The sequence below is a fragment of the Malurus melanocephalus genome, unplaced genomic scaffold (genome assembly GCF_030028575.1).
Source record: "Malurus melanocephalus ecotype Western Australia unplaced genomic scaffold, MMel_1.1 scaffold_13, whole genome shotgun sequence".
Taxonomy (NCBI): domain Eukaryota; kingdom Metazoa; phylum Chordata; class Aves; order Passeriformes; family Maluridae; genus Malurus; species Malurus melanocephalus.
The window spans coordinates 838,242-862,174 of NW_026623245.1; the positions used below are offsets into that span (position 1 = coordinate 838,242).

Genomic DNA, 23,933 nt, shown 5'->3' on the forward strand with positions numbered 1-23,933 from the left:
TGCCATCCTTTACATCATCCTTTAATTGTACTAAATCCAGCGGGATGAGGGAACATGCAGAACATGCACAAAGCAGGAGGGTGAATCCCAGCTCTTCCCAGTGTTCCTGCATTGGGATGGAGGCTCTGACTGATGGAGCATGGAATATTCCCACCTCCATATGCTGCTGAAGCTGTGAGGAGKATCCATGGGGGATCTCCATTAGGGACGTTTAAGGAGAAGGGATAGCCCTGGGATTCCTCCTTTGCCCTGCTTGCCAAGGAGGGCATCCAGGTGGATGTTCATGGAGTTTTCCAGCCCTGATCAATCCCAAGGAATTAAAGCACTGGAGCCCAGTCCCCATGGACTGCCAGGGGATTCTCAGCATCCAGAGGGAAGTGGAGGAGTGTTTTTAGGGAGTAGGACTCCGTGCAGGGAAGGGAGGAGAGCAGGAAAGGTCATGAGCCTTCCTCCTCCCGCACACTTGKCTTCACTGCTTCCTAAAGGAAACAGTGGGAACCAAGGGCTCTGGTTTCCATCTGCTGTTGTAGGACATCATCTCTCTAGAGCCAGGATGAGGACAGGGCTTCCCGCTTCTTTTCCACCTCCTTTGGGTGCACCAAGGCAGGTGTAAATCCACCKGGGAAGAACCTCAGGACAGTGGGGAGGCTGGCTGGCTGCAGAGCAGCTCCAGCCTGGAATTTCACCGGGAGCCGTGGGCTGCTGAGCAGAGAGCAGGAGCCACCCCTAAAACTCATAGGCCGAGACAAAGATGGTGATTTTGGACATGTGCTTGGCCTGGAACACCCGATCCAGGTACTCAGACATGTCCACATCCACGTGGATGATCCGGGGCCCCTGGAGGCTCTGCACCAGGATGAGCTCCCCGGTGTGCCGGTCCGAGCGCTGCACCACGAAGTGCCCGCGGTTATTCCCGCCCGCAATTCCAAAGCGCAGGCTGTCGGGTCCCGGCCGGCCGGGAGCTGCTGCCGTGGACATGCGGAACAGCGGCGCCGGAGTCTGGAGCTTGGAGGGGAGCGGGAGGTAGTGGAAGGAGATGGTTTTGGGAGCTTGATGGCACGAGCGGCTCTCCATGGGGCAGGGATTGCGCTCGCACTGGCTGCGAAGGCAAAAGGAAAAGCAACAGAAGATTTTTGGGAATGCGGCATTCGTGTCCCCCACCTTGCTGGCATTGGATCCATAGGGATGCTGTGCCATGGATTTTGTGGCCCACACTTACAAGGGGGAGGTTTTGACGTAGGAGATGTTGCCGGCGGCCGGGGGACACTGAGGGGTGACACACTGGAATCCCCCCCCAGTGTTGATGCAGGTGCTCCCGCTTGTGCAGTTATCCTGGGATAGGGAACACTCATCAATATCTGGAAAACAGGGACAGGCAGTGGATCAGGGCCTAGAAACTTCCAACTGAGTCACCTCTCCATCAGAAAACAGGCAAAACCACCTTGAAATGGATCAAACACAATCAAAAAAATACGGGAATATGGCTGGGAGCATCCCAGAATCCCATCTCCTCTCTTCAAGCTCTTCCCTGGGCCAGCGTGGGTTAACAGCAGCCCTCTCCCAGCAGGAAGGCAGCTGCTTTTCCAAACTTTCTGCCTAGTTGTTTGGAAACACCATCCCTTTTTATTTACTGAACACCCGTGGGACACCTGGCAGGAGCTGGAATGCAAAGGATTTGCTGGGAGCATTAGYAAGATGCCGTGGAACACATAAAAATCAGGGAGGAAAGGGGAAAGCGAGATTTTCTCACCCTGAACTACAGCAACCAACACTTCAGGGCACAAAAAATTCCCTGTTTTTYGGAAGACTTTCAGCAGTTACAGCCTTCCACCATCTCCACCCACTGGCTTCCACCTGCAGTYCAATTCCCCTGGGTCTGGGGGAGACGCTGCCACCCTCTGAACTGATCCTGGAATTCTGGGGGTTAAACAGTTCTTTTCATTATTTCCAGGAATTCCCTGCTCCAGGAACATCCCCACAGCAGGGTCGTCTTCAAAGAACCGCAGACCCGAAGTGTCATTCTATCATCCAGACAGATGGGAGAGGGAAGGGAGAGAGAAGAGGGAAAGGGAAAGGGAGAGGAGAAGGAGAAGGAGAAGGAGAAGGAGAAGGAGAAGGAGAAGGAGAAGGAGAAGGAGAAGGAGAAGGAGAAGGAGAAGGAGAAGGAGAAGGAGAAGGAGAAGGAGAAGGAAGAGAGAGGAGCAGCCATGCTTCCAGAAAAGTATTTTATTTTTATTTTTAGTGATTCTTTGAAGCACTCTGGTGGAGATTTCCCTCCCCTAGTGCGATCCTGGGATTCATTTCCCCATCCAGCTCCACATCCAGACAGAGCTCCTGCCAATCCAAACATCCTCCATCCGCTGCCATCCAACAAAATATCGTTCCATCATCCTCCTCACCTCTGCACCAGCCTCTCCCTTGGAAATTGAGACAAAAGGGGGGTCAAATGACAAAGCACTTGGGAACAAGTGGATTCAAGCCCCCTCACCTTCGCAGCTCTTTCCATCRCCAAGGAGAATGTATCCAGTGGGGCAGGAGCAGCGGAAGGAGCCGGGAATGTTRACRCAGGCGTGGGCGCAGAGCCGGGGTCCCCCTTCCCGCTGGTACACCTCGCACTCATTGAGGTCTGCGGAGACAGGGATTCACCGGGATCTCACTCCAGTCCYCTGGGAAAACCCAGGCTGGATGAGCGGGCGGTGCGGTGTGTTGGGAACGGGCTGATGGAAGATTCCAGGGTATGGGRTCAGCGGTACAGGGGCTGGTTGTGGGCTGTCACCAGCGGTGTCCCGCAGAGGGCGACACKGGGTTCAGTTTTCACTCATCCATCCATGACTTGGATGAAGGGGTTGGAGCCTCCTGAAGGGGTTTGGAGGAGCGGCCGATCCCCCAGAGAGGTTGTGGAGTCTCCCTCACTGGAGATATTCCAGAGCCATCCGGACACAATCCCGTGCTGTATGCTCTAGGATGGTGGGACTGAGCCACTGAGCGGTCCCTTCCAATGTGACTCCATGACTGTGAGTGGAACGGGCACCGAGCCAGCCCCGCATCCCACCGGTGTCCCGGCTCACCCTGGCAGATCCCATTGGAAGCCGTGCCGCTCATGTGGAAGCCGGGATCGCAGCTGCACTGCTGAGTCTGGGCGATCTGGGCACAGCGGGGCTGCCGRCTGAACGCCGGGTCATCCGTCACGCTCCAAGTGGGAGGAGCTGCGGGAAAACGGCGGGATGGGGAGTTGGAATGAGGTGGGGGGATAAAATCACCCTGGTTCCCCCCCAGCGAGGGTCACCCACCGGTCTGAGCCTGGTACTGGCAGGCCGTGCCCGTCCACTGCGCGGGGCAGAGGCACTTGAAGTGGTTGAGCCCCACCAGGCACGTCCCGCCGTTCTGGCAGGGGCTGCTCGAGCACTCGCTGATCTCTGCGGGAAAAGCAGCCACATTCCATGTTAACTCCTTTAGGGAAGCAAGCCGCAGAAACGCCGCACGCACCGGGACGCTTTGGTACCCTACGGGATGTAGTACCCATGATACCTTCTCCCCTCACCTCTCTGCTGAACTGCTCCAGTTGTAATTCCCAGTTTTCTGTAAGACTGAAAAATCCCAAAGCCATGGGAGCTGCAGCATCCCTGGAACTTTGGGAGCAAGCTGGGATCCCTCCCCGCTTGGAGCACCCCATTATCCCTCCATGTTTAAGTAAATCCACCTTTCCAAAGGACCTGCAGGGCAGGCAACGAACAGTACCTGCACAGCGGGGCTCCTGCCCTGTCCAGCTGCCGTTGGCCTGGCACATCCGCGTGCTGGAGCCCAGGAGCTGGAATCCTGGRTCACAGGTGAAGTGAACCTCATGATCCACCAAGTATTTGGTGCCGAATTTCCTCCCATCTGCCGGGGCTTGGAGGGCAGGACAGGAGGCTGCGAGACCACGGAAGGGGGATGTGTTGGGGGGGTTTTATCCTTCCAAGCCACCCTTTACCTGTTATTTCCCTGGAATATTGTCCCAAGGACTCACTGGGGGGTGGCTCCGGGGCAGCCTTGGCCAGGGAGGCGTGGATGGTGCTGAGCCGGCTCCTCATGGCACGCAGCCCCTCGGAGAAGCGTGTCTCCTGCCCCTTCAGCAGCTGCTGCATCTGCCGGATGGCAGCCAGGAGCTGCTGCCTGCTGAGGCAGCTCTGCGGGAACAGTGAGGGGGACAGGGATGGGGACACGGATGGGGACCTCCTTGTGCTGCTACTCCRCCCGGGAGCCAACCTGCTGCCCGTGGGAGGAGGCTGGTGTGGGACCTCCACAGCATCTGATGTCTCCTGAGTGCCCTGATCTTGTATTTTCCCCCACATTTACCCGGATCCAGGAGTTTTTTTCCACCTAGGCCTGCGCTCCAAGCAGGGCTGGGATCGCTTTGTGGGAGAGATGCTATAACTCATGTTCCATCCTGCTGGAGCTCCAGCCCTGTCCCACTTCCACATGACAAAAGAAGAGGAAAACAGCTGTCTTGTGAGCTCTGCCGGGGCCAGGAACGCTGGTGGGACTCCTGCCTGCAAACCGATCGCTCCCACGGGACTGACTCATGCCGGAGACGGGCACCGTTATTATGGGATTCCTGTGGAATTGACTTGAAACCGAGGAAAAAGAGAAAAGCCGGCTCCAGAGCTCAGAAATCCAGGAGCTCAGAGAGGAGAGAGCACACAGGGACTGGTAGGAGCTATGGAATTCCGGGAAAGCGAGCTGAGCTGGTGGGCTCTGCCCCACCTGATCTAAGGGATTTCTTTCTCCCTTTCCATAACTGCACTGTGGAATGATTCCCATTTCCAAAGAGCTGCTGAAGGTTGAGGGAGGACAAACACAGCAGCCCAAGTAAAGCGCTGCTCGGTGTCCTCTGCTTCCCCGGGAGCAGTTTTGGGGGGTCCCGGGCTGCCAGTGGGGATGTGGGGATGACCCCGGCTGTGCTGGCAGCTCTGGGATACCCCGAGCCCAGAGGAAGGGAGGCAAAAGCAAATAGATGCTGGCGCGTCGCTGCCTTTAATAAACAGCTCTTTGTTAGGGCTGGGTTTAACTCCRGGAGCCAGCACGAGCTTCAGCGGGATGCTGAGCTATCGGAAAGCTGAAAAATCCCCTTTAAAAAACTAAAAACGGGTTGTTTTTTTTTTTTTCTCCCGGTGTGCTCAAGGGCCGCTTCAGGTGTGGGGTAGGAAGGGGGAAAAGAGCCCGAAAGAAGCCGCGCGCGCTTTAAGCGCGGATCGAGCGCGGTTTAAGCGCGGTTTAAGCGCGGTTCGGGGCTTTGCCCACCTGTTTGCTGGGTAGGGAGCGCGGGCAGCGCTGCGGGGCTGTCCGGGCACACGGGCAGCGGGGAGCGAGCGGGGAGCGAGCGGGGAGCGGCGAGGAGCCCCGTGCCCCACCCAAAGCCCCTCCCGGGTCCCGGTCCCCGCTCACCTGGGCGTCCGGCGCGGCCGGGAGCGGCAGCAGCAGCGGCAGCAGCAGCAGAAGCGGCGGGAGGCAGCCCCGCGCCCCCCGCAGCCCCACCATGGTGCGGTGCGGCCCCGCCGCTCTCCGGACCGGGTGCCCCGCGCTCTCCCCGCCCCGCCCGCGCCGCCCCCGCGCTGCCCCGTGCAGGGGACGCGGCGCTTCCCCGCCCCGGCGCCGGGCCGGCCCCGCGCATCCCCCGGGACACCGGCCGGGCGCTGCGGGCATCCTTCCCCCGGGGCACCGGCGGGGCGCTGCGGGCATCCTTCCCCCGGGGCACCGGCGGGGCGCTGCGGGCATCCCTCCCCCGAAACACCGGCCGCCTTCCCCCGGGACACCGACCGCCCGTGCCCCGCGAGGGCTGGGATGCGAGAGGGTGGCTTTTCCCCTCAGCAAAGCTGTTTCTGGTGCTGCCGGGACTAGCGGGCACCGTGCGGGAGCCCCTGACAGCCCCCCAATTCTGGCGGGGCTGGGAARGCCTTTCCCAGCCCTACACCCTCTCCCCAGCTCGGTATCCCGTTGTCCAGCTCCTGCACCCGTGTACCAGCCAGAACCCCCTTCACCAGCCCTGCACCCCATTTCCCAGATCCTGAACTCCCTCCCCAGATCCTGCACCACCCCCTTCCCCCCAGCCTGGTCTGCCCCAGGGAGAGGGGCTGGGTCTGGCTGTAGTTGTTGCAGACCAGCCCCAGATATGGAAGCAGCAGAATTCTCCCCAAATGGAAAAGGGGCAGCAGGGAAGGGCCAGGCCATGGCTGGGGGCTTCAGCCTTCTCAGGACCCAGCTCAGGCTCCTGTTTCCCTGGTGTTGCAGCAGGATGGATGGTTCCTCAGTGCATGGATRGGATGGATGGAAATCCATCAGGCAGAAGGGAAGGTGGAAGTACCCGCTGTTCCTGTTGGGGCTTCCGTTGCTGTTTTCCATGGGGATTTCTTGCAGTGAGATATTCCTCAGCAGGCTGTATAGCTGGAGCCCTGGTCATCCATGGGACTGCCCATCCCAAAAACCTCAACACATGATGGAAAAGGGGGAACACACCAGGCCCTGCAAGGCTAGCTACTCCATCAGCACCAGCCACCCCACCCTGCCMTCCTCCTTCTGGAAAAGATTAATAATTACAGAAAAATAATTCCAGTGTTAATTCCAAACCCCTGGGACTTCAGCMCAGGAAAGAGCTCCTGGGAAGGGCCAGCCTCCACCAGGAAAAGTGTGCAGTAGATAATAAATAAAAGAGACGACTATTTATTAAAATATTTCCTCTGTGTCCTTGCCRTGGTGCCACTCACACCGCTCCCAGCGGCACTTCCAAGTCCTCCCCACGGCTCTCAGCACRTGGCCGCTCCGACACCGGCAAAGTGCCAGCCTGGGTCCAGTGACTCCCTGGCTCCGAGCCCTCGTAGGGAAGCAGTGGCACATAGGGCTCCACCACGGGGCCACCGAGCTGCTCCTCCACGACGTACCTGGTGCCCCATGACTCCCTGGGATGCACATCCACGGCCACCAGCGCCGCCTCCGCGCTGGGGGAGCCGGGCTCCGATGCCTCCCCAGCATCCAAATCCGAGTCTGCTTGCGGGAAGCCCGAATCCTGCGTGGAGTCCGGGCTCTGCCCAGGAAGGCCAGTGTTGATGTAGATGACGTCTCCTGATGCTGTGGAGTGGGGCAGGCTTTCCAGCAGCTTCTCCAGCTGGACCTTGAGCTGGGAGAAAGTGGGGCGGGTGGCAGGGTCGGCTCTCCAGCAYGCAGACATTATTTCATACCTGGAAATCAGGAGAGGAGCATGGTTAGCACAGAGGGTCCCAGAATCCCAGAATGGCTTGCTTTGGAAGAGACCTTAAAACTCATCCAGTCCCACTCCCTACCATAGGTACGGACACCTTCCACTATCCCATGTTGCTACAAGCTGCCCTTCCAGGGATGGGGCAGCCACAGCTTCTCCAGGCAGCCTGTACTTCTCTGGATTAGGGGAGCTATGGGGGCTAATTCCCAGCTTCCCTTGAAGCTGGRCAAGCCGTGAGATATCCATTAAACCTAAGCAAAAGCAACTTTCTCTGCTCAGGCTGTTTCCCAAGGGCAGGAATTTATCAGCCCAAGCTATTGTTAGAAGTGTTGGAAGTCTCTTCCAGTGCAGCCGTGGGATCTGTTCCCTGGGAACATCCCAGCTGTGTCTGGGATGCCCAGTCCTTTGCTTGGCAGGTACCTGCTCCCAGGCTGGATGTCAGGGAGCCCTGGAAGCTTCCAGCATGTCCCTRCCAGCCCCTCTGCCCTTGAGCAGGCCAGATTTTTAGAGGTTCCTGCACTGTTTCCTTCGGGAAAAGGCAGTGGAGAGGAGCCTTTTACAAAATGTTGTATAACTCTGTTTATCCGGTTTGGATTGAAAACTCTCAGCCATGGTGGGGTTAAAYATTTTCAGCTYTGRTGGCACTGGTGAAAAACTCAGGAARGAAGCTTGGGAGAAAGGCCTTTGGTGAGCTGCTTAGAAATCAGAGGTTTAAGGTTTCCACATTTTCCCTTTCCAGATTTATAGATTTGAGGCAAGGAAGGGCCCTAGAGGGAACTTCGTGGGACAGAGAAGAGCACCACTAGCCAGGACCTTTTGGCCAAAGGGTCTTAATCCAAAAATAAGAAAATAAAATATTAAGAAGTCCCATCACWGACTGTTCCTGGTGACCTTGCCAGCCCTACAAACCCAGTGCTTCCCCTTAGGATATTTGTTGGGATTTTTGTCTGGAGTTCAGCAGATGCTTTTTCCTCCTTGGGTGACACATGCTGTGCTCCAGGATCTGGCTTTCCTTACACACATCTTGCAAACATTCAGAGGGTTTGTTCCTGGGAAAATCCRTTTTCCCAGCTTGGATAGCAGTACTTACAGCTCATCCAGGCAATCCTCGGGCTTTTTTAGGCGCTGCCCATGGAACAGGTACTCGTAGATCTCGTGATTCTGCACCCCCGGGTACGGCGTCTTCCCGCGCGTGGCGATCTCCCACATGGTGACGCCAAATGCCCACTGCCAGCACAAAGGAAAAGGCCAAGGCTGAAGGGACACTTCCAGGAGGAATGAATGAACCTTTTCATGGGGAAAGGTCACCGCCTGGCATCCAAAGGACAATGGGCAGAGCTGTGGTGCTCCSAAAATGGAGAATGAGCAGGGCGAGCGGCCCACTCAAGGAACTGACTGCACTGGCAGCAGAAAGGCTCCGGCAGCCTCCTTGCACTTCCAGAGAATGACACCAAGAGGAGCACAGCGTGGCTCAGCCCAGGGGACTGCCCCCGCAGGCACAGGGACCTACCACATCACTCTTGGTGGTGTAGACACGGTCAGCCAGGGACTCGAGGGCGATCCACTTGACGGGCATCTTGGCGATGCGGCCCTGCCGATAGTAATCCCCGCTGTAGATCTTCTTGGAGAGCCCAAAGTCAGCCACRCACACCGTCAAGTCATCCCGCAGCCTGCGGGGAAACACGGATCAGGAGAGCCCAGAAGCCACATCCTGAGCCACAAGCACCACACTGAGCTCCGTGTCTCAAAAGCAAGGGAAGTTTTAATGAAGGAAGCCGAGTTGTGCCTAAATCCACGAGGTTTTCATCCCACAGGATGGAACAGAGGAAAATACTCACATGCAGTTCCGAGCTGCCAAATCCCTGTGGAGGAAGTTCCGACTGCTCAGGTATTCCATGCCCAGGGCGATGTCCACCATGAACTTCACCAGGGTCTGCAGGGGCACAAACTGGGGAGGGAAAGTGGGGGTTACAGAATGTTGATCCGAGAGGCTACCCTGTTATCCCAAGGGATAAGCCCACGGCAGCACACTCTCACCCCTCAGCCTGTGCCATTCACTGACCCATGAGCCTGCAGGAGCTGCAGAGGGGGATTTCTTTCTCACCCTGATCCCACCTGGCTCCTCTGCTCCCACTGCTCCCTACCTGGGGCGCCATCTCCAACCGAGAGCGGAGCAGGAAGCTGTGCAGGTCTCCGTACTTCATGAATGGGAGGATCACCATGGGCTTGGGCACCTGCAGGGAGCTCAGCTCGATGCACACTCCTGGAAAACATGGAAACTCACACAATGCCCTGGGAAAAGGGATCCAGCTCCACCCAAATCCCAGCTGGAGGGTGGGAAGTGACAGCCCATACCGAGGAGCTTGATGACATTGGGATGGTCAAAGTCCTTCATGCACGCTGCTTCGCTGAGGAACTCTTCAATCTCCCTTTGGGAGAAGTTATCCACTGGAAAGCAGAGAAAAAGAAAGAGGTTTAAAAMCCCAAGAGCTTCACTGTTGCCACCTCCTCTCACAGCACAGCTCCTGAGTGGGAAAGGGATCACCGGGATGGATACAAGTGTTCCTGATGGCACCAGGAGGTGTGGCACCACAAAATGAGGCCAAGACTGTTTTCCTGACAGAGGTACTGGGAATGTTGATATCCAGTGGGACAAACATCCCTGTCCTGCAAGGACAGGGAGACAACTTACACTTCATAGTCTTCACAGCCACCTTCTGTGTGGACCCATCAGGCTGGCTGAGCCGTCCCTCCATCACRGATCCAAACTCCCCTGCACCACAGAAAAGAAGGAATCCTTTATCCAAAGCACTGCCTTTCACAACACCACCACATCCCTAAGATCTGGAATGCTCCAGCAAAAGGCTTATTCCTCACCAGTGCCAGGAGGAGGACAAGCTGGGCTCATGGAAGGTTCCCTGCCCATRGCAGGAGGTTGGGATGARYTTCACTCACCCTCTCCCAGGACCTTTCCCAGGCTCAGCGCATTTCTGTCCACGACAACATCCTGCAGCTTCTGCTGGAGCTCCCTGCTGACACCGAGGTTCCCCACTGCARGAGAGAGGACAGGAACTCAGTCACCTCCAAGCTGCTGCTCCATACCCTCTCCAGCCCCATCCACAGGGATAAAAMCGTATCCTTACGGGTCAGTTCCACGGCTCTCCTGCAGTAGGACTTCTTGGCCGTGTAGTTCACTACCAGCTCCGAGTCGTTCCTGCTGAAAGCATTCCTGGGGGGACACAAACACATCAGATGGATGAAGGTATCAGCATGGCAGGGCCAGAAGCCTGGGGATCAGTAGGAAAAGGGGAAATGCATGTTCTATTTCCTTTTTTTCTGGATCAGCACTATCGCCTGCAACATCTGAGCAAAACAACAGCTCCACAAACACCACTGAACCGTCAAGGAGTGAGTCATGGAGCTTTTTGGGAGGAAATAGGATACTCATTTCCTACTCAAGGAGCAGGAATGCTGCTGGAGCCCTGAAGAGCCCAACCTGGGGAAACAAAACCAGGGCAGGATGCTCCAGAGCTGGGAAAGCAGGGAAAGARTGACAATGACCAGTTAGGAAAGGGATCCTTATTTAGTACCAGTTTCCAAACTGGGAGCAGGGGGCAGTTAAATGCCACTTGGGAAGTCACATGTGGATGAGTGAGGAGTGTTGGGTTATTGCARGAGAAAACAGCCCTTTGTCCATGTCATTAAACAATGCTGGGCCATTGAACCCAGGCGTGGGATGAGGCAGGAGGGGTTTCTCTAGGCCATAGGATATTATGGAACCATAGAATCATGGAATTGAAAGGAACTTACAAGGATCACCCAGCCCAGTTCCCGGCCCTGCACAGACACCCCAACAATCCCACCCGGTGCATCCCTGGGAGTGCTGTCCAAATGCTTCTGGAGGTCCTGGAGCAGCCTTGGGGCTGTGACCATTCCCTGGGGAGCCTGTTCAGTTCCTTCTGGAAGAAGAACCTTTTCCCAAAATCCAGCCTAACCCTTCCCTGACACAGCTCCAGCTGTTCCCTGGGGTCCAGGTCACCCTCTCGTGACCKGTGACATCTCTGCTCTCTCACTTCCATGCCAAAATACCTCCCCCACCAAGTTGCACAAGTTCACTTCCCTTTAAAAATAGGAATARTGAGCGAAAGGTGAACTGCTGAGCTAAGGAAGGGCGAGGAAGGAAAAATCCACTCAGTCCCTCACTGTGCGCATAAAAAACGTCATTTGTGGTAACAGCACCAGCCCTGCAGTCAGAATCCTTKTCCCCAAACCCAGCATGCRCTGCTGGACACCCACCMCCRGGAACTGCCCTGTTTTTCCACCCCTTACCCGTATTTTGTCTCCATACATCGTTTCTGGATGACCACGGACAAGCACAGGATGACTCCGACAGCAATTGTCCCACAGATAAATCCCAGGGCTACGACAAAGGAGTCAGCATTCCCGGAGGCTGGAGTCGAAGAGGGGGCTGAGGTTATTAATCCTAAAAAAATATCCTGTTAATGRAGCCGGTGAAAGCGTCACCCTGCAGCACCCGGGGCATGGGGCAGGAATTCCCAGGGGCTTCCAGTGTAACCCTTTGACGGGAAAAGAGGGAATGAGGCTTTCCTCCTCCCAAATCAGGATCAGGCCCCTGATCCTTGGCTGACAGGGAAAGCATCCGAAGSAGAATGGAATGACACCCAATGGCCTCATGGAAAGCACATGTAATTCCCTGAGTAATTCCCAGCATCCCAACCTGCCTGCACCTCCTTACCACTGGCAGGGATGAAGATCTCCACAGGAATGCTGAAAGGTCCCACTCCCCCCTTGGTGACAGCGGCCACACGGACAGAGCAGGTGGCATTGGTGGCCTCCACGGGCAGCATGGCCCCACTGCCGTTCAGCCGGACCTCGGTGGAAAGGTTCTGCTGGAGAGAGGAAGGGAAGAAAATCCTGGGCTGGGGAAGGCAGGGAAACCTGGAGATTTACTGAGAATTGTCCCCTTGCCAACCTTTGGAGCTGCTCTGCTTTCCCAGCCCAGAGGAAGTGCAGCACCCGGCTATTTAGGGAGAAGAATGGGCCTGTGTGCAAGGGCCGGATGGGATCGGGAACGGAGCTGAGCAGCGCTTCCCGTTCAATCCGAGCCTTTCTGGCCCTCTCTGCTCCACAACAGCAGCAGCCAGAGCCAGAAAAGAGGCAGGGAAGGATCTGGCAAGGAAGGGAAAGGCTCTGGGGACATGGATTGTGACCCTCAGCGTCTGTTGTGGCCAGTTTGGTTATGGGAGTCCTGTGAGCCTCAGCACCCACGGATCTGTGTGCCCCTGGTGGGATTGTCCAAGCGCTTTGGAAGCAGTCTTAGGGCAGATATTTTCTGCCTGTGGTTTTTGCATCCAGCTAATTATATTCCAGCTTTTTATGCATTTCCTTGGCTGGTACGATGGCAAGAGGCAACATGCCTTGGTAAAAACATTGGAGTTTTCCCCTGCAAATTCCCTGTCCTTTCCTGGTCATTTCCAGCTGAGAAAATGCTGCTGCTGCTCCCTGCATTTCAGCTGCAAAACAGCAAAACAGCTGGCAGCTGCAGCCAGAACATCTGGCAAGTTGTTGTACCCAGCAGAGCCTGGCTCCTTCCTGAACACCCCACAAAAAAGCAGGAGCTGAGGGGGATCAGTGGGTGAGGAGAGAGAATGGGAGCTGAAGGGAATTAGTGGGTGAGGAGAGGGAATGGGAGCTGAGGAGGATCAGTGGACAAAAAGGAGGGAATCAGGGCTACTCAGAGGGAAGCAGTTTCTGTTCCCTGTCCCAAAAAAGCCACGAAAACGGATGTGAAACACCCAGGCCCTGGGAAGGTGTCGGCACCTGTRGGCAGCAACAGTAGCTGGGACTTGCTGTCACCTCCATTCCCACACTCTGGACATCCTTCTGCCTTAAATCCACATGGGATCCTTTCCCTACCACCAGCCTAAAACTGGGATCCTTCCCTATCCCAAAGGGCTCTGCTGTGTCATCTGAGGACAGACCCAAAACATGAGCACAAAKCAGGGCAGACCTGCCAAATTCGATGGGATTTTATGAGTTTTGTGGTAGTTGAGGAATTTCTTCCCATCCCAACTCCAGCCCTTAGCTCCAACAAGAACTGCTGATTAAAGAGGAAAATAAACCAACTTTTGGGAATTTTMTGGTTGTGGAGAGGCCTGCAGGTGGCCCTGTGACACAGAAATCCAGCTTCCTCCTGACTTTATCCTGCAAAAACTGGTGGTTATTTTTGGGCAGTCCAGATTTAGCCTCTGCAGAGCCAAAACTCAGGGACTTTATTTCACGGAATCATTCTCAYAGAATCATTTAGGGTGGAAAAGACCTCTGAGTCCTCATCAAATCCACCTTAGGAGGAGCTTCTTGAGGAGTTAGAACTCCAGTCTCGTGCCTCAGACTCATGGAAAAACTGAGAATTGGAAAAAAACTCAATTTCACCCCATAAGCTGGAAAAATGGACAGAAAATAACAAACAACAACAACAAGATGTCTCTCAGGGCTTAAAGGGCAAGCCCTGGATTTGGCCTGTTCCAGTCAGCACTTTTTCTTTGAGTCACAAGACCATGATTTTGTTTCCCTGGCTTCATTCAGGCTCGATCTATATGGAGGAGTGAAAGGAGAACAGAAAGTGCAGCATCCTACAAAAAAAGGGGGATGAGTCATTGTTTCCAGCCCGGGTTCAGGCCCTTAGCCTGGCACAGAGAAACTGTGCGGGTTCCTCTGGACCCATCCCTGCTGTTATCCACAGGCTCTGGATGGGATCTTTTGCCCAGAGCCCAGGCCAACATCACCCTACCAAATCTTGCAGCTGCTTCCCAAATCCTAGAAAAGGCAAGCAGGGCGTGCCAGATGATTTCACACACTCATGGAGAGGCCTTCGGGCCAAAGTGTTCCTTGAGCTCTGAAACTCTGAGCTGTGGGCAGGGATTAATCCCAGCTGAGTAAGGAACAACTCAAAATCCATGGAATGCAAGGCTGGGAGTGGTCTGAAGCCCAGATGAAACCMCACAACAGCAAAGAAATGAGCTCCATGAAAATATATGGAAGCCATCTACAGGGCTATATATAAAATCCATTCAGACATCCCTGCCAGGATTTTTTCCAGGCTTTAGCCATTCTTCCCCTTTTCCTGGTGACTCACCACGCCCTCAGAGTTGTGCCACCTGTACCAGATRTGGTAGCCCTGGAGCTCTCCGTGGATCTTCTCCAGGGACGGCTTCACCCAGCGGATCTGCAGCGAGGAGCTGGATTCATTGAAGGACACTGTGACATTCAGTGGCGGTGTGGTCGGAGCTGCAGGAATCAAAGGGAAAGGAGATGAGGGGACAATGGGGGCAGAAATGTGGGAATCTGATGGGAAACGAGCCGCAGCTCAACCAGAAAGCTCAACCAGGAAAATGGGGAAGTTTCCTTTCCCACTCTGTGAGCAATCACAACTCTGGMGCAGCACCTTATCCAGAGTGATTGAGGCAGGGAAACCCTTCTCAGTGCTCACTCCTCATTTCCTACCTCCCTCAGTGGTGCTGGCCATTATCCAGGGGCTAAATTCCGACCAGCCGACCTCATTCCCGCAGGAAACACGGATATTGTACTCTTCCATGGGCTCCAGCTGCTGGATGTGGTAAACGTGGGGAGGCACAGAGGTGTTGAAGGGCAGAACGGAGACATTGCCTCTTGGAACAACTTCCTTGACCTTTAATTGGAAAATCAGTCCACAAACAGGGATTAGTCAGCAACAACCTGCAGGGAGAGATGCTGGAAAACAGGATCCAGAGCCCTGCCTCCCATGCCAAGTCCACAGGGAAAAGTTCCTGCATGGAAGCTCATGGTAGGACATTAGTGGGGCACAGGGAGGAGGCTCCTGCACGTGTGGAGCTGGGAACACTGCACRGATGTTGGGAAGGAGGAAGGGATGATTTTGCTGTTTCTTGTAGCATGGAGCAAAAGGAGYCCCAAATAAAACAAACAGGCAGCACATCCCAAAGAAACAAAATAAAGCCTTTTTTTGGYGCAACAAATAATTGGAAAATAGGATTTATTTCCATGGGATGTCCCAATCCTTGTTGCATTTAGCAGCATGGATGGATTCAGCATCCCARAAAACAAGTCCTGCTTTTTATAGAAAGACAAACTGCTGGATGTGGAGCCCCATGGAGCTGCTGCAGCTTTCCAGGAAACATCTCATTTTATGGAAATCACTGCCTGGGCTGGGATGGAGGGAAGAAAGAGGGAAGAGCAAGAACAAGGACAACCCAACCCATATGCACAAGGTCATGCCATCCTCTCAAAAGCCTTCCACCCATGATTTTGGGATGGCAAGAGACCTATCCTTGCGCACAATCAAAAGAGGGCCCCTCCCCGGTATCCCAGCATGGACTCAGCATCAGTGTTTTCCAGCCAAAATGAAAGAGAAYAGCCTTCAGCCTCATGTTTTCATGGAGAAATTCCCAAAAATGCTCCCTGTAGATCTTTGGGAGATACTGCAAGCCTGGGGGTGCTGCAGCCACACACTTGTCCTCATCAAACACTTCCCAACAAAGCATTTGGCATTTGGAGGGGCAGGTTTCCCTCAGCTCCCCACTCCTTATAAATACTGGGAAGGAGCTGCAGGGTTTCCTGTCTCCTGGAAAAGTCAGGGAATATCACCTCCATCCCCAAGCTGTCACAAGATGCTCTGAGGGAGGCGAGCAGTGACCAGAGGAACACACACGACGCTCCCGAAAACTCTGCCAGGATCAGATGTCCTGAGCATACAGCCTGCTACTCAACTTGTCTTCTGAGAATAATCCATCAGACCCATGGCTTTTTGAAGGMAATCAGGATGTTTGCAAACTGCAGCAGTTGGAATTAGCAGGTGGGCCAGCTGCAGCCCTCGGGAATGAGTCACTGGCTCGGTGGGCCCGGGGATTATCCAAGGGGACAGGAGCAAAAGGGCTGAGTCACAGCTGTGTTTTTGCCAGAAACCCTCTCCTATTTTCCAGCTTCAAAGGCCACTTCCTACTGACAGACCAGGAATGTTAAGTCATAGGAAATTCCTTGGCTCTCCACCCCGCKTCCCAAGCTCCAGCTGGAAGGCAGCAGCAGGACATGGTGCTAATATTAGCCCTGGTACCCTTCTTCCCTGCAATTCCTTTCACTTTTACCTGGCTTCAAAGGTCRCCTCTCTCCACGTGTTATCCCAGCTGGAGTGGAGATTTTCCAGGATAAAAACTATATCCATGAGAAAGCAAAATGAGCTTGGACTGGGAAAGCCAGCCATGGGCAGCAGGTGGAAAATGCCTGCAGGGCTCTACCCATGGAGGTGGCATTCTCTGAGTTGTCCAGGAAACAGGCAATCCCTCAGCTCCTTTCCAGGAGTGGGGAGCTGAGGGAAACCTACCCCTCCAAATCCCAACTCTGGGAAGGCTGCTTGGCTGGGAAGTGTTTGACCAGGACAAGCGTGTGGCTGCAGCAGCTCCAGGCTTGCAAAGTCTTCYGAAGAACTACTTGGAACTTTTCTGGGAATCTCTCCATGAAAAGACATGACAACCTGATTGTGTTGCTCAATGGAAARGGACTCCAAGAGAACTGGAGAGGGATTTTGGACAAGGGCATWKAGTRACAGKACAAGAGGGAATGGCTTCCCACTGCYAGAGGGAAGGGTTAGATGGGATATAGGGAAGGAATTCATCCCCATGAAGCTCTGGYACAAGTTGTCCAGAGAAGCTGTGGCTGCCCCATCCCTGGAAGTGCCCAAGGACMRCTTGGAGCWACTTGGGATAGTGGAAGGTATCAGAARGGATTTGGAACTGSATGATTTTTAAGGTMCTTCCAACCCAAACCATTCTAGGATTCCATGGAATCTGTGCAGCTCATGCCAAACACCACCAACCTATACCTGCTTCAGAGCACCTGTGTGAGGGGAGTTGCAGGGATATGGGAATTCTGGATKCCTACCTGGACACTGCAGCTGTTCAAGGCAGAGAAAGCATCAAAGCCYGGCACCCAGGATATCCCAATTCCATGGGCTGTCCTGTTGAGGACCTCCACGCTGACAGGAGCCAATGGAATTCCTGCAGGGAGAAGCCAAGGGAAACTGTAAGCCTAAGCACAAACAYGGCATGGTGGCCTTTCCCTGGGGCTCCCAGGGCTTGGCCTGTGACCCCACATTTGATTGCTGCAGATGTGCCGGACCACCGGATAAGGAAGCACAAAAATGTCACTTTCAGGACTATTTTGGCCATTTCTATATTTGTGACCACTCTGGGCAGCTTAGAGGCCACGACTTATTTTGGGGAACACCTTCCTCGCGTTGTCAGGGCATCTCCCATCAGGAATGTCAGCAATTTCCACTGTTTCCTATGGAAAATTCCTATGGAGCACCACCCTGGTTGCRAAGGAAGGAAAGGAGCGATGCAGCCCTTCCGAATCGTGCTTTGAAGCTGRCAGTTTTGCTTTCAAATTTGCTTTTTGATGCTCCCTCCCCCATCCCAGTGCTGGGATGACCAAACCAGGATGATTCTGCTACAAGCAGATCCCACTGGATTTTAATTATAGGACTGAGACAGGGATCTCCCTCAGGTCRTGAAGGATGAGTGCTGGGAAATGTGGAGACCTGGACACACAGGTTTAMCAGGGAATGGGAGCTGACCTTTGATGTTGACCTGGCCCGGGCTGGATGCAGTCAGGCCTTTGCTGTTGTGGGCCTCGCAGCTGAACAGCGCTGGCTCGTTGAGTCCTGTCAGGAAAACAAAGCCCTGTTCCCTGGATATCCCAAAAACATSCCAGTCCCACCAGCTCCCCACTGCAAACCTTCAGGGTTTCCTTTCTTAGGCTTTTTTCACTTCCCTCCACGGCCCTGCTGCTGCCGTGCCCAGGGGTTAACCCCAGGCTCCGGCTGCTCCACTCCCACGCTGGGAGCACACGCGTGTCGTGGGTGCCAGACCCAGCATGGTGGGGACGGGATGTCCCTACAGAGCCCTTGCACAAGCTCCTGAGGAAGGGGTTGTTTTCCCTGCAAAAGGGGAAAGGCAGAAAGCAGAAGAGCCCCCACCACGGCCCGGTCAGATGATTTAGTGCTGGTCAAGGATTGCTCAAATCCCCCAGCCGATGGTGGAGAAGCACCACTGGAAATACCCCAGGACGGATTCTCCCAGCCCTGCTGAGRTGAGCCTGCGCTCGGGATTCCCATCTCATGCCAAGGTGGACATGGGGAGTGCTGGCTCATCCCACAGTGCCTAAGGGTGCCAGKGCTCCTGGGCCAGGAGCAGCTCTGCTCCAATGACCCAACCTAGCGGGTGCCAGCCGGATGCGAGGACATCCAAGAGGAGTGAGTCACTTCTTCCGGCTTTCACTGCCTTGTAAAGGCCGCCCGTCTCTGAATGCCAAGACCGGGCAATTATAGCCCAGCTCTAATTAACCACCAGCCTCCTCCTCACCAGCAGAGCAAGAAATCCCCCAGCTTTTGCCTCTGCAGCAAAACCAGAGTGGGCTTTATGGGACACGAAGGATTTTTCTCCTTGTGTTCCATTTGTCATGGACACACAGCACAGGGGGCACCCCAAGCTCTTCCAGAGAYACCAAGAGGGGACCACCATTCCAGCAGCCCAGGAGAGCAGCTGGGCTCCTCTGGGCACAGCCACAGGCTGGCGGAAAAATCTGCTGCTTGCTCAGGAAAAAGTCGTTTGAGTATCCTGCCTTTTCCAAGGAAAAGATTTCTGGCAGCAGCCAGAGCRGGTCGGAAGGGGCTTCCTGCCCCAGAGTGGCCTCAGAGAGGCCAAGGCATCAGGGCTGTGCCTGGCACGGGAACACTCTCGCCTAACAAGGGACCAGCTCTGGGATGGCACAAGACACATTCCCGGCAGTGGTGTCCCATGGCGGAAACACTCCATGACAGGGACACTCTCCACTCACCTGGCACAGTCAGGACCGATGGGGAGATGTGGGGTTCCCGGTTGAGCTGGATGTTGTTCCGGAACCAGTAGATCTGCACAGGCTCTGGGGGCCCCACAGCCTGGCACGTCAGGTTGAAGGGGCTGTTCCTGGTGACATTCAGCTGCTCAGGCTGACGGATGAAGTGTGGCAGACCTGCACGGATAGAGGGAAGCAAAGAATTCCCCATTTCTGGAGCATGGCTCCCAGCTCCCAGTTGCTCCCCAGCTGCTCCAGCTCACCTTCCAACTGCACCAGGATGGGATCGGACACCACCTCCATGCCGGAGATGTTGAGTTTGCAGACGTAGGAGCCGTTATCCGAGCGCTGGGCGCTAAGGATGCTGCCAGAGAGAACGGACACCACCTCAGCACTTGTGGCTTCCCATCTTCCCTGGGAGCCAGCCTGCAGAGCATCCCTCATTCCCTCCGCTCTGCAAGGCCGGCAGCACTCACCTGAAGGTGGAGGTCATGGCCACCTCCTCCTCATCCGGGATCTCGAACTGGCTGCTGGCGATGCGATCCAGCACGTGCAGCTCCCTGCCATCCTTCCAGAGGGAGATTCCTGGGGCGTCGGGCCGGAGCAGCTCCTGAGGCACGTTGATGGAGCAGTTGAAGGTGACATCCTTGTGCTCGTTGATGACCACATGTCGCACCGTGGGGTTGAATCTGAGCTGTCTCACGGAGCTGCCTGGGGGCTCCTCCCTGCTGCTTTGCTGGAAACGCCGGGAATCTGCCCACAGGTACAGCCTCGCACCTCCTTCTCCCTCAGCATCCTCTGGAAGAGACACACCTGGTGTTTGTCACCACCACCAGCAACTTTTGGAGATCTCACAACAACCCCACTGCTTCCAAGAAAAATTAAAGGCAGTTCAYTTCCATTTCCAAAAAATTGTCCCAGGATTCTGTATGAGCAGGACCTCCAAAAAAAGTCCTTTTTTAAACAAACAGGAGCAGCCCAGACTAAAGGAAACACTCAGCCACGTCTCTTTGGGCGGGGGAGAGGCAGGAGCTATTCCTGCTGCATTACACCCCCAGGACCGGAATATAAAAGGATCCCTGGGCAGCAGGAATTTGGGACTTTACTCCAGCAAAACCCTTGCGGGGCCTCATCTGAAGCATTTTCAGCTGGGGCAGAGGAAGAGCTCCCGGCTGGAATTTTGCTGATTTTAGGCTCTGCCAAGAGCCTGTCCCTTCCCAGGACGTGGAGASCGGGACATGCTCTGAGTCAACTTTTGCTGAGTGCCACCACTCCACTGCCTTTCCTGGGAAAAGAGCTGCAGATGGATGAAGAAATGCCTTTGGATAGTGTATAGCAGCCAGCTGTTGTTTAGTGCTGCTCTCTCAGGGTCTTATCCCACATTTTTTTCCCAAGGGAAAGTTCTTTTTTGAGGGCTTCATACCCCCACCTCCAAACAACCAAATAACATTTTTCCCCTCCCTCCCAGCACTTCCCATCCAGCCCAGAGAACAGCTCCATACAAAGCAATTCCCTCCCCAAAAAATGTGTATTTTTCAACAGATCAGATCTAGGGGATCCACCACGTGCAGGTTGGTTTTCCTGGACCATTTCTGAGTTTCCTRAGGCTTTCCCAGTCATCAGCAATCCCAGGCCGAGTGGTAAATCTCCCTTTCAGCAAGCAAAGGCATTGTGCCAGACAGGAATTTCAACTWAATTAAATCCCTCTTCCAAGAAAAAAAAAAGCCAAACAATCACTCACAGTTTAAAAGATAAGGAAAACACCACTTTTTATTGAACCTGGGCTCAGCTGAGTTTGTTTTTGGGCAGGTTTTAGCCCTCAAACACCAAAGAACAAGTTTTTAAAGCTACGTCATCACTGTTGTGAGTAATGGGGTACGAGCCTGGTGTGTTTTTCTCAGAGCCAAGAAACACAGCCCAGTTTTGAGGCTGGATAGATCCCTTTGCTAAATCTCTCCCTATTTTTAACCCTCAAGAAACGCTGCTTGAGGACTGAAAGCCAGCAGAGTTGTTCAGTGCAGAGGGGAGGGGGAGGTTCTCCCTGCCTCTCCCGCAGCACAATGGGTTTCCCTTTCAGAAAGAAACAAAAAGAGCCGCAGCTTTTCCAACCTGCTTCCCTAGAGCTCCCATCCCAACACAAACAGAGCCCATGTGACTGCTGCAAAACTGCAGGGACAGCCACGGATGTGCAGCCGGCTCTCCAACAGCTCCCAAAGGATCTGCCAAATGCAAACAAGCAGCGACCCCAAATTCCCTTCCCTCCCCTGCTCCTCCTGGAGGTCACTAGGAGCCGCTCGCTGCCTGGCACAATCCAAGTTCCAACTGCTGTTTTCATGCTCCATTTGAAGTGTTCTGGCTCTGGCCCCCAGCAGGGACCCCTGGCCAGGGAGGACATGGATTGGTGCTTTGTCCCGGGATGATTTTTGCTTCCCTGGGCTGCTTCAAGCTTAAAGGCAGAGAGCAAAGGGGATCTCAGCCTTGTTTCCACACTAATTAAGTGGGAAGAGGTGTTTGCTGGCCCAGGAATGAAATACTTTCCTCTCTGACTCATGTGACTACAGGAATTCCTCATCTCCAGCRCTGCCTTTGGGGACCCCAAAAATTTGGGATGGGCATGTATTTTCACGGCACTTTGGAAGGGACTGGCCCTGTGTGGCAGGACAGCCCTTGCTTGAGTCCAGAGCATTCATTCAGGCTGGCTTTAAAACCCCAGGCCAAAGCCAGAGAGCTGCAAGCCCGGCGTGCCTGCGTGGGTGCCGGAGCAGCTCCCGTCCTAACCACAGCCAGGCCTCAGGGAAAAGCTGGCCTGGAAATCAAACCACTTGCAAGAGCACTGCTGCTCTCTTGGAACACCTGGAATTGCAGCAGAACTCCAGTGCCAACAGAGGCAGAGTTTTCTGCACAGCTCCTGTGTGCCTTTCTCCCTGGACAGAGGAATTTTAGCAGAAAAATTGGGCAGAATACTTCATTATGGATGACAAATAAMAAACTGCATACCCCACGACTGAAACAATGGGGTCCTTACTGCAGTCATGATGTATCCAGGTCTGCCAGAATGCTGGCTGCATCCCTCTCCCTGGAATTCCCACTGCTGGGAGTAATTCACCTGCTGACAACAGCTTTCTGCTCAGGCACTGTTAAGAGGAGGAATGAGGACCTCCTTCCAACCCCCAATCCCCTGGGTGGACCTGGAAGTGTCAGATTAATTTTGGACTCGATGATCTCCAGTGTTTTTTCCAAGCTAAACGATTCTATGATTATAAGAGATTAATTTCCCCCAGGGCCACACCTGAATCCAAAGAGATTTTCCTTATTCGAACACCTTTTGTACAAACCAGCCCAGGATTCCTGGTTAATCCACAGAGTTCCCCTCACTGCAGGCTCCTGCTGTGACAGTCAGGACTTTAACCCCTCCCTGCCCAAAGCAAACACTCACATTCCTGCCCTCCCTGCTAAATTCCATCTGCACAGCAACTGTGAGAACCCCCAGCACCCCTGAAGACCCCAGCGGCTCCCAAAGGTCGGGCAGCCCTCATGGCAAGATTTTTCAAAGTCCAAAAATTACTTTATCTCTTCATTTCTTTCTGCACATGGAGTTGAAAGGCCACCAAACTGCCTGCACTGCAAAGCGCCACAACCCATGGTGATTCCCGATGATTTTTCCCAGCATCACTCTGCAGCTGGCTCATGGCTAATGGGATAAATCTCAGTTTGATCTGCCACACTCTGTGGTCCCTGCCTGTGTCCCCAGCAAGCAGGCAGTGAAGTGATGGGACAGGACCACGCTGCAGAGGCAGAGCTGTGTCCCAGGATAGAGAAACTGTGTCCCAGCAGAGCCAGACCCTATGTCACAGGACAGCCAGACCCTGTGTCCCACGATGGCCAAATCCTGTGTCCCAGCACAGCCAAACCAAGTGCCCCAGGACAGCCAGACCCTGTGTCCTGGAACAGGCATAACCATGTGTCCAGAACAGCCAGACACTGTGTCCTGGAACAGCCAAAATCATGTGTCCGGAACAGCCAGACTGGGCGTCCCAGAACAGCCAGACCAGGTGTCGCAGAACAGCCAGACCCTGTGTCCTGGAACAGGCATAACCATGTGTCCCAGCACAGCCAGACCCTGTGTCCCAGCACAGCCAGACCGTGTGTCCCAGAACAGCTAGACCCTGTGTCCCAGCACAGCCAGACCCTGTGTCCCAGGACAGCCAGACCCTGTGTCGCAGCACAGCCAGAGGCTGTGTCCCAGAACAGCCAGACCCTGTGTCGCAGCACAGCCAGACCGTGTGTCCCAGAACAGCCAGACCCACTCCGGGTTGCGATGGCGCCAGAAACTCGCCGGGAAAACCCTGCGGAGCTCCTTCCCGGGATCCAGCCGTGGCGGGACTCGCCGGGCGCTCAGCGGGCCCGGGGGCCCCCGGGGTGCGCACGCCACAGCCCGGGCCGGAGCAGCATCCGCGGGGAAAGCGCTCCCCGCGTCCCGGACAAGCCCCGCTCCCCCTCCGTGCCRGGCTCCCCCCGTGCTGCCCTGCGGACTCACCGGCTCCTCCGCGGGGCGGGCGCAGGGCCGCCAGCAGCGCCCAGAGCAGTGCCCAGCGCCCGCCGCCCATCGCCCGCCGGCACCGCCAGCGCCACCGCTCCGTCACCGGGACCGGGACCGKGACTGGCACCGCTCCGCCACCGGGAACAGGACTGCCACCGGCACCGCTCCGCCAGCGGCACCAAGCGCAGGACTAGCAGCGGCCCCGGACCGGGACGGGCACCGCTGCGCCGCTCCACCGCGCCCGGGGGCCGCCAGCGC

The 23,933-nt window shown here is 55.1% G+C and overlaps 2 protein-coding genes across 5 annotated transcripts; both read right to left on the bottom strand.

Moving 5' to 3' along the window:
- FBLN7 (fibulin 7) lies at window positions 1–5,539 on the bottom strand. Of its 2 annotated transcripts, XM_057381896.1 has the most exons (8): window positions 5,425–5,539; window positions 4,007–4,166; window positions 3,739–3,909; window positions 3,291–3,416; window positions 3,069–3,206; window positions 2,489–2,626; window positions 1,220–1,358; window positions 1–1,099 (listed from the first exon to the last, which is right to left on the bottom strand). In XM_057381896.1, the coding sequence occupies exons 1-8, from the start codon at window positions 5,515–5,517 to the stop codon at window positions 727–729; spliced, it is 1,338 nt and encodes a 445-aa protein (XP_057237879.1). In that variant the 5' UTR covers window positions 5,518–5,539; the 3' UTR covers window positions 1–726. The 2 variants fall into 2 exon arrangements, with proteins under 2 accessions (XP_057237879.1, XP_057237870.1); XM_057381887.1 differs by lacking the exon at window positions 5,425–5,539 and having other exon boundaries at window positions 4,007–5,109.
- Window positions 5,540–6,680: 1,141 nt separating this feature from the next.
- Window positions 6,681–23,933, bottom strand: MERTK (MER proto-oncogene, tyrosine kinase). Of its 3 annotated transcripts, none has more exons than XM_057381823.1 (19): window positions 23,673–23,933; window positions 19,612–19,933; window positions 19,399–19,499; window positions 19,139–19,312; window positions 17,877–17,963; window positions 17,183–17,298; window positions 14,756–14,939; window positions 14,388–14,539; window positions 11,988–12,141; window positions 11,561–11,681; window positions 10,375–10,460; window positions 10,187–10,282; window positions 9,924–10,004; window positions 9,587–9,679; window positions 9,376–9,494; window positions 9,070–9,179; window positions 8,742–8,901; window positions 8,322–8,458; window positions 6,681–7,211 (listed from the first exon to the last, which is right to left on the bottom strand). In XM_057381823.1, the coding sequence occupies exons 1-19, from the start codon at window positions 23,740–23,742 to the stop codon at window positions 6,737–6,739; spliced, it is 2,838 nt and encodes a 945-aa protein (XP_057237806.1). In that variant the 5' UTR covers window positions 23,743–23,933; the 3' UTR covers window positions 6,681–6,736. The 3 variants fall into 3 exon arrangements, with proteins under 3 accessions (XP_057237806.1, XP_057237799.1, XP_057237790.1); XM_057381816.1 differs by having other exon boundaries at window positions 11,561–11,714; window positions 11,988–12,138; window positions 23,673–23,932; XM_057381807.1 differs by having other exon boundaries at window positions 11,561–11,714; window positions 23,673–23,932.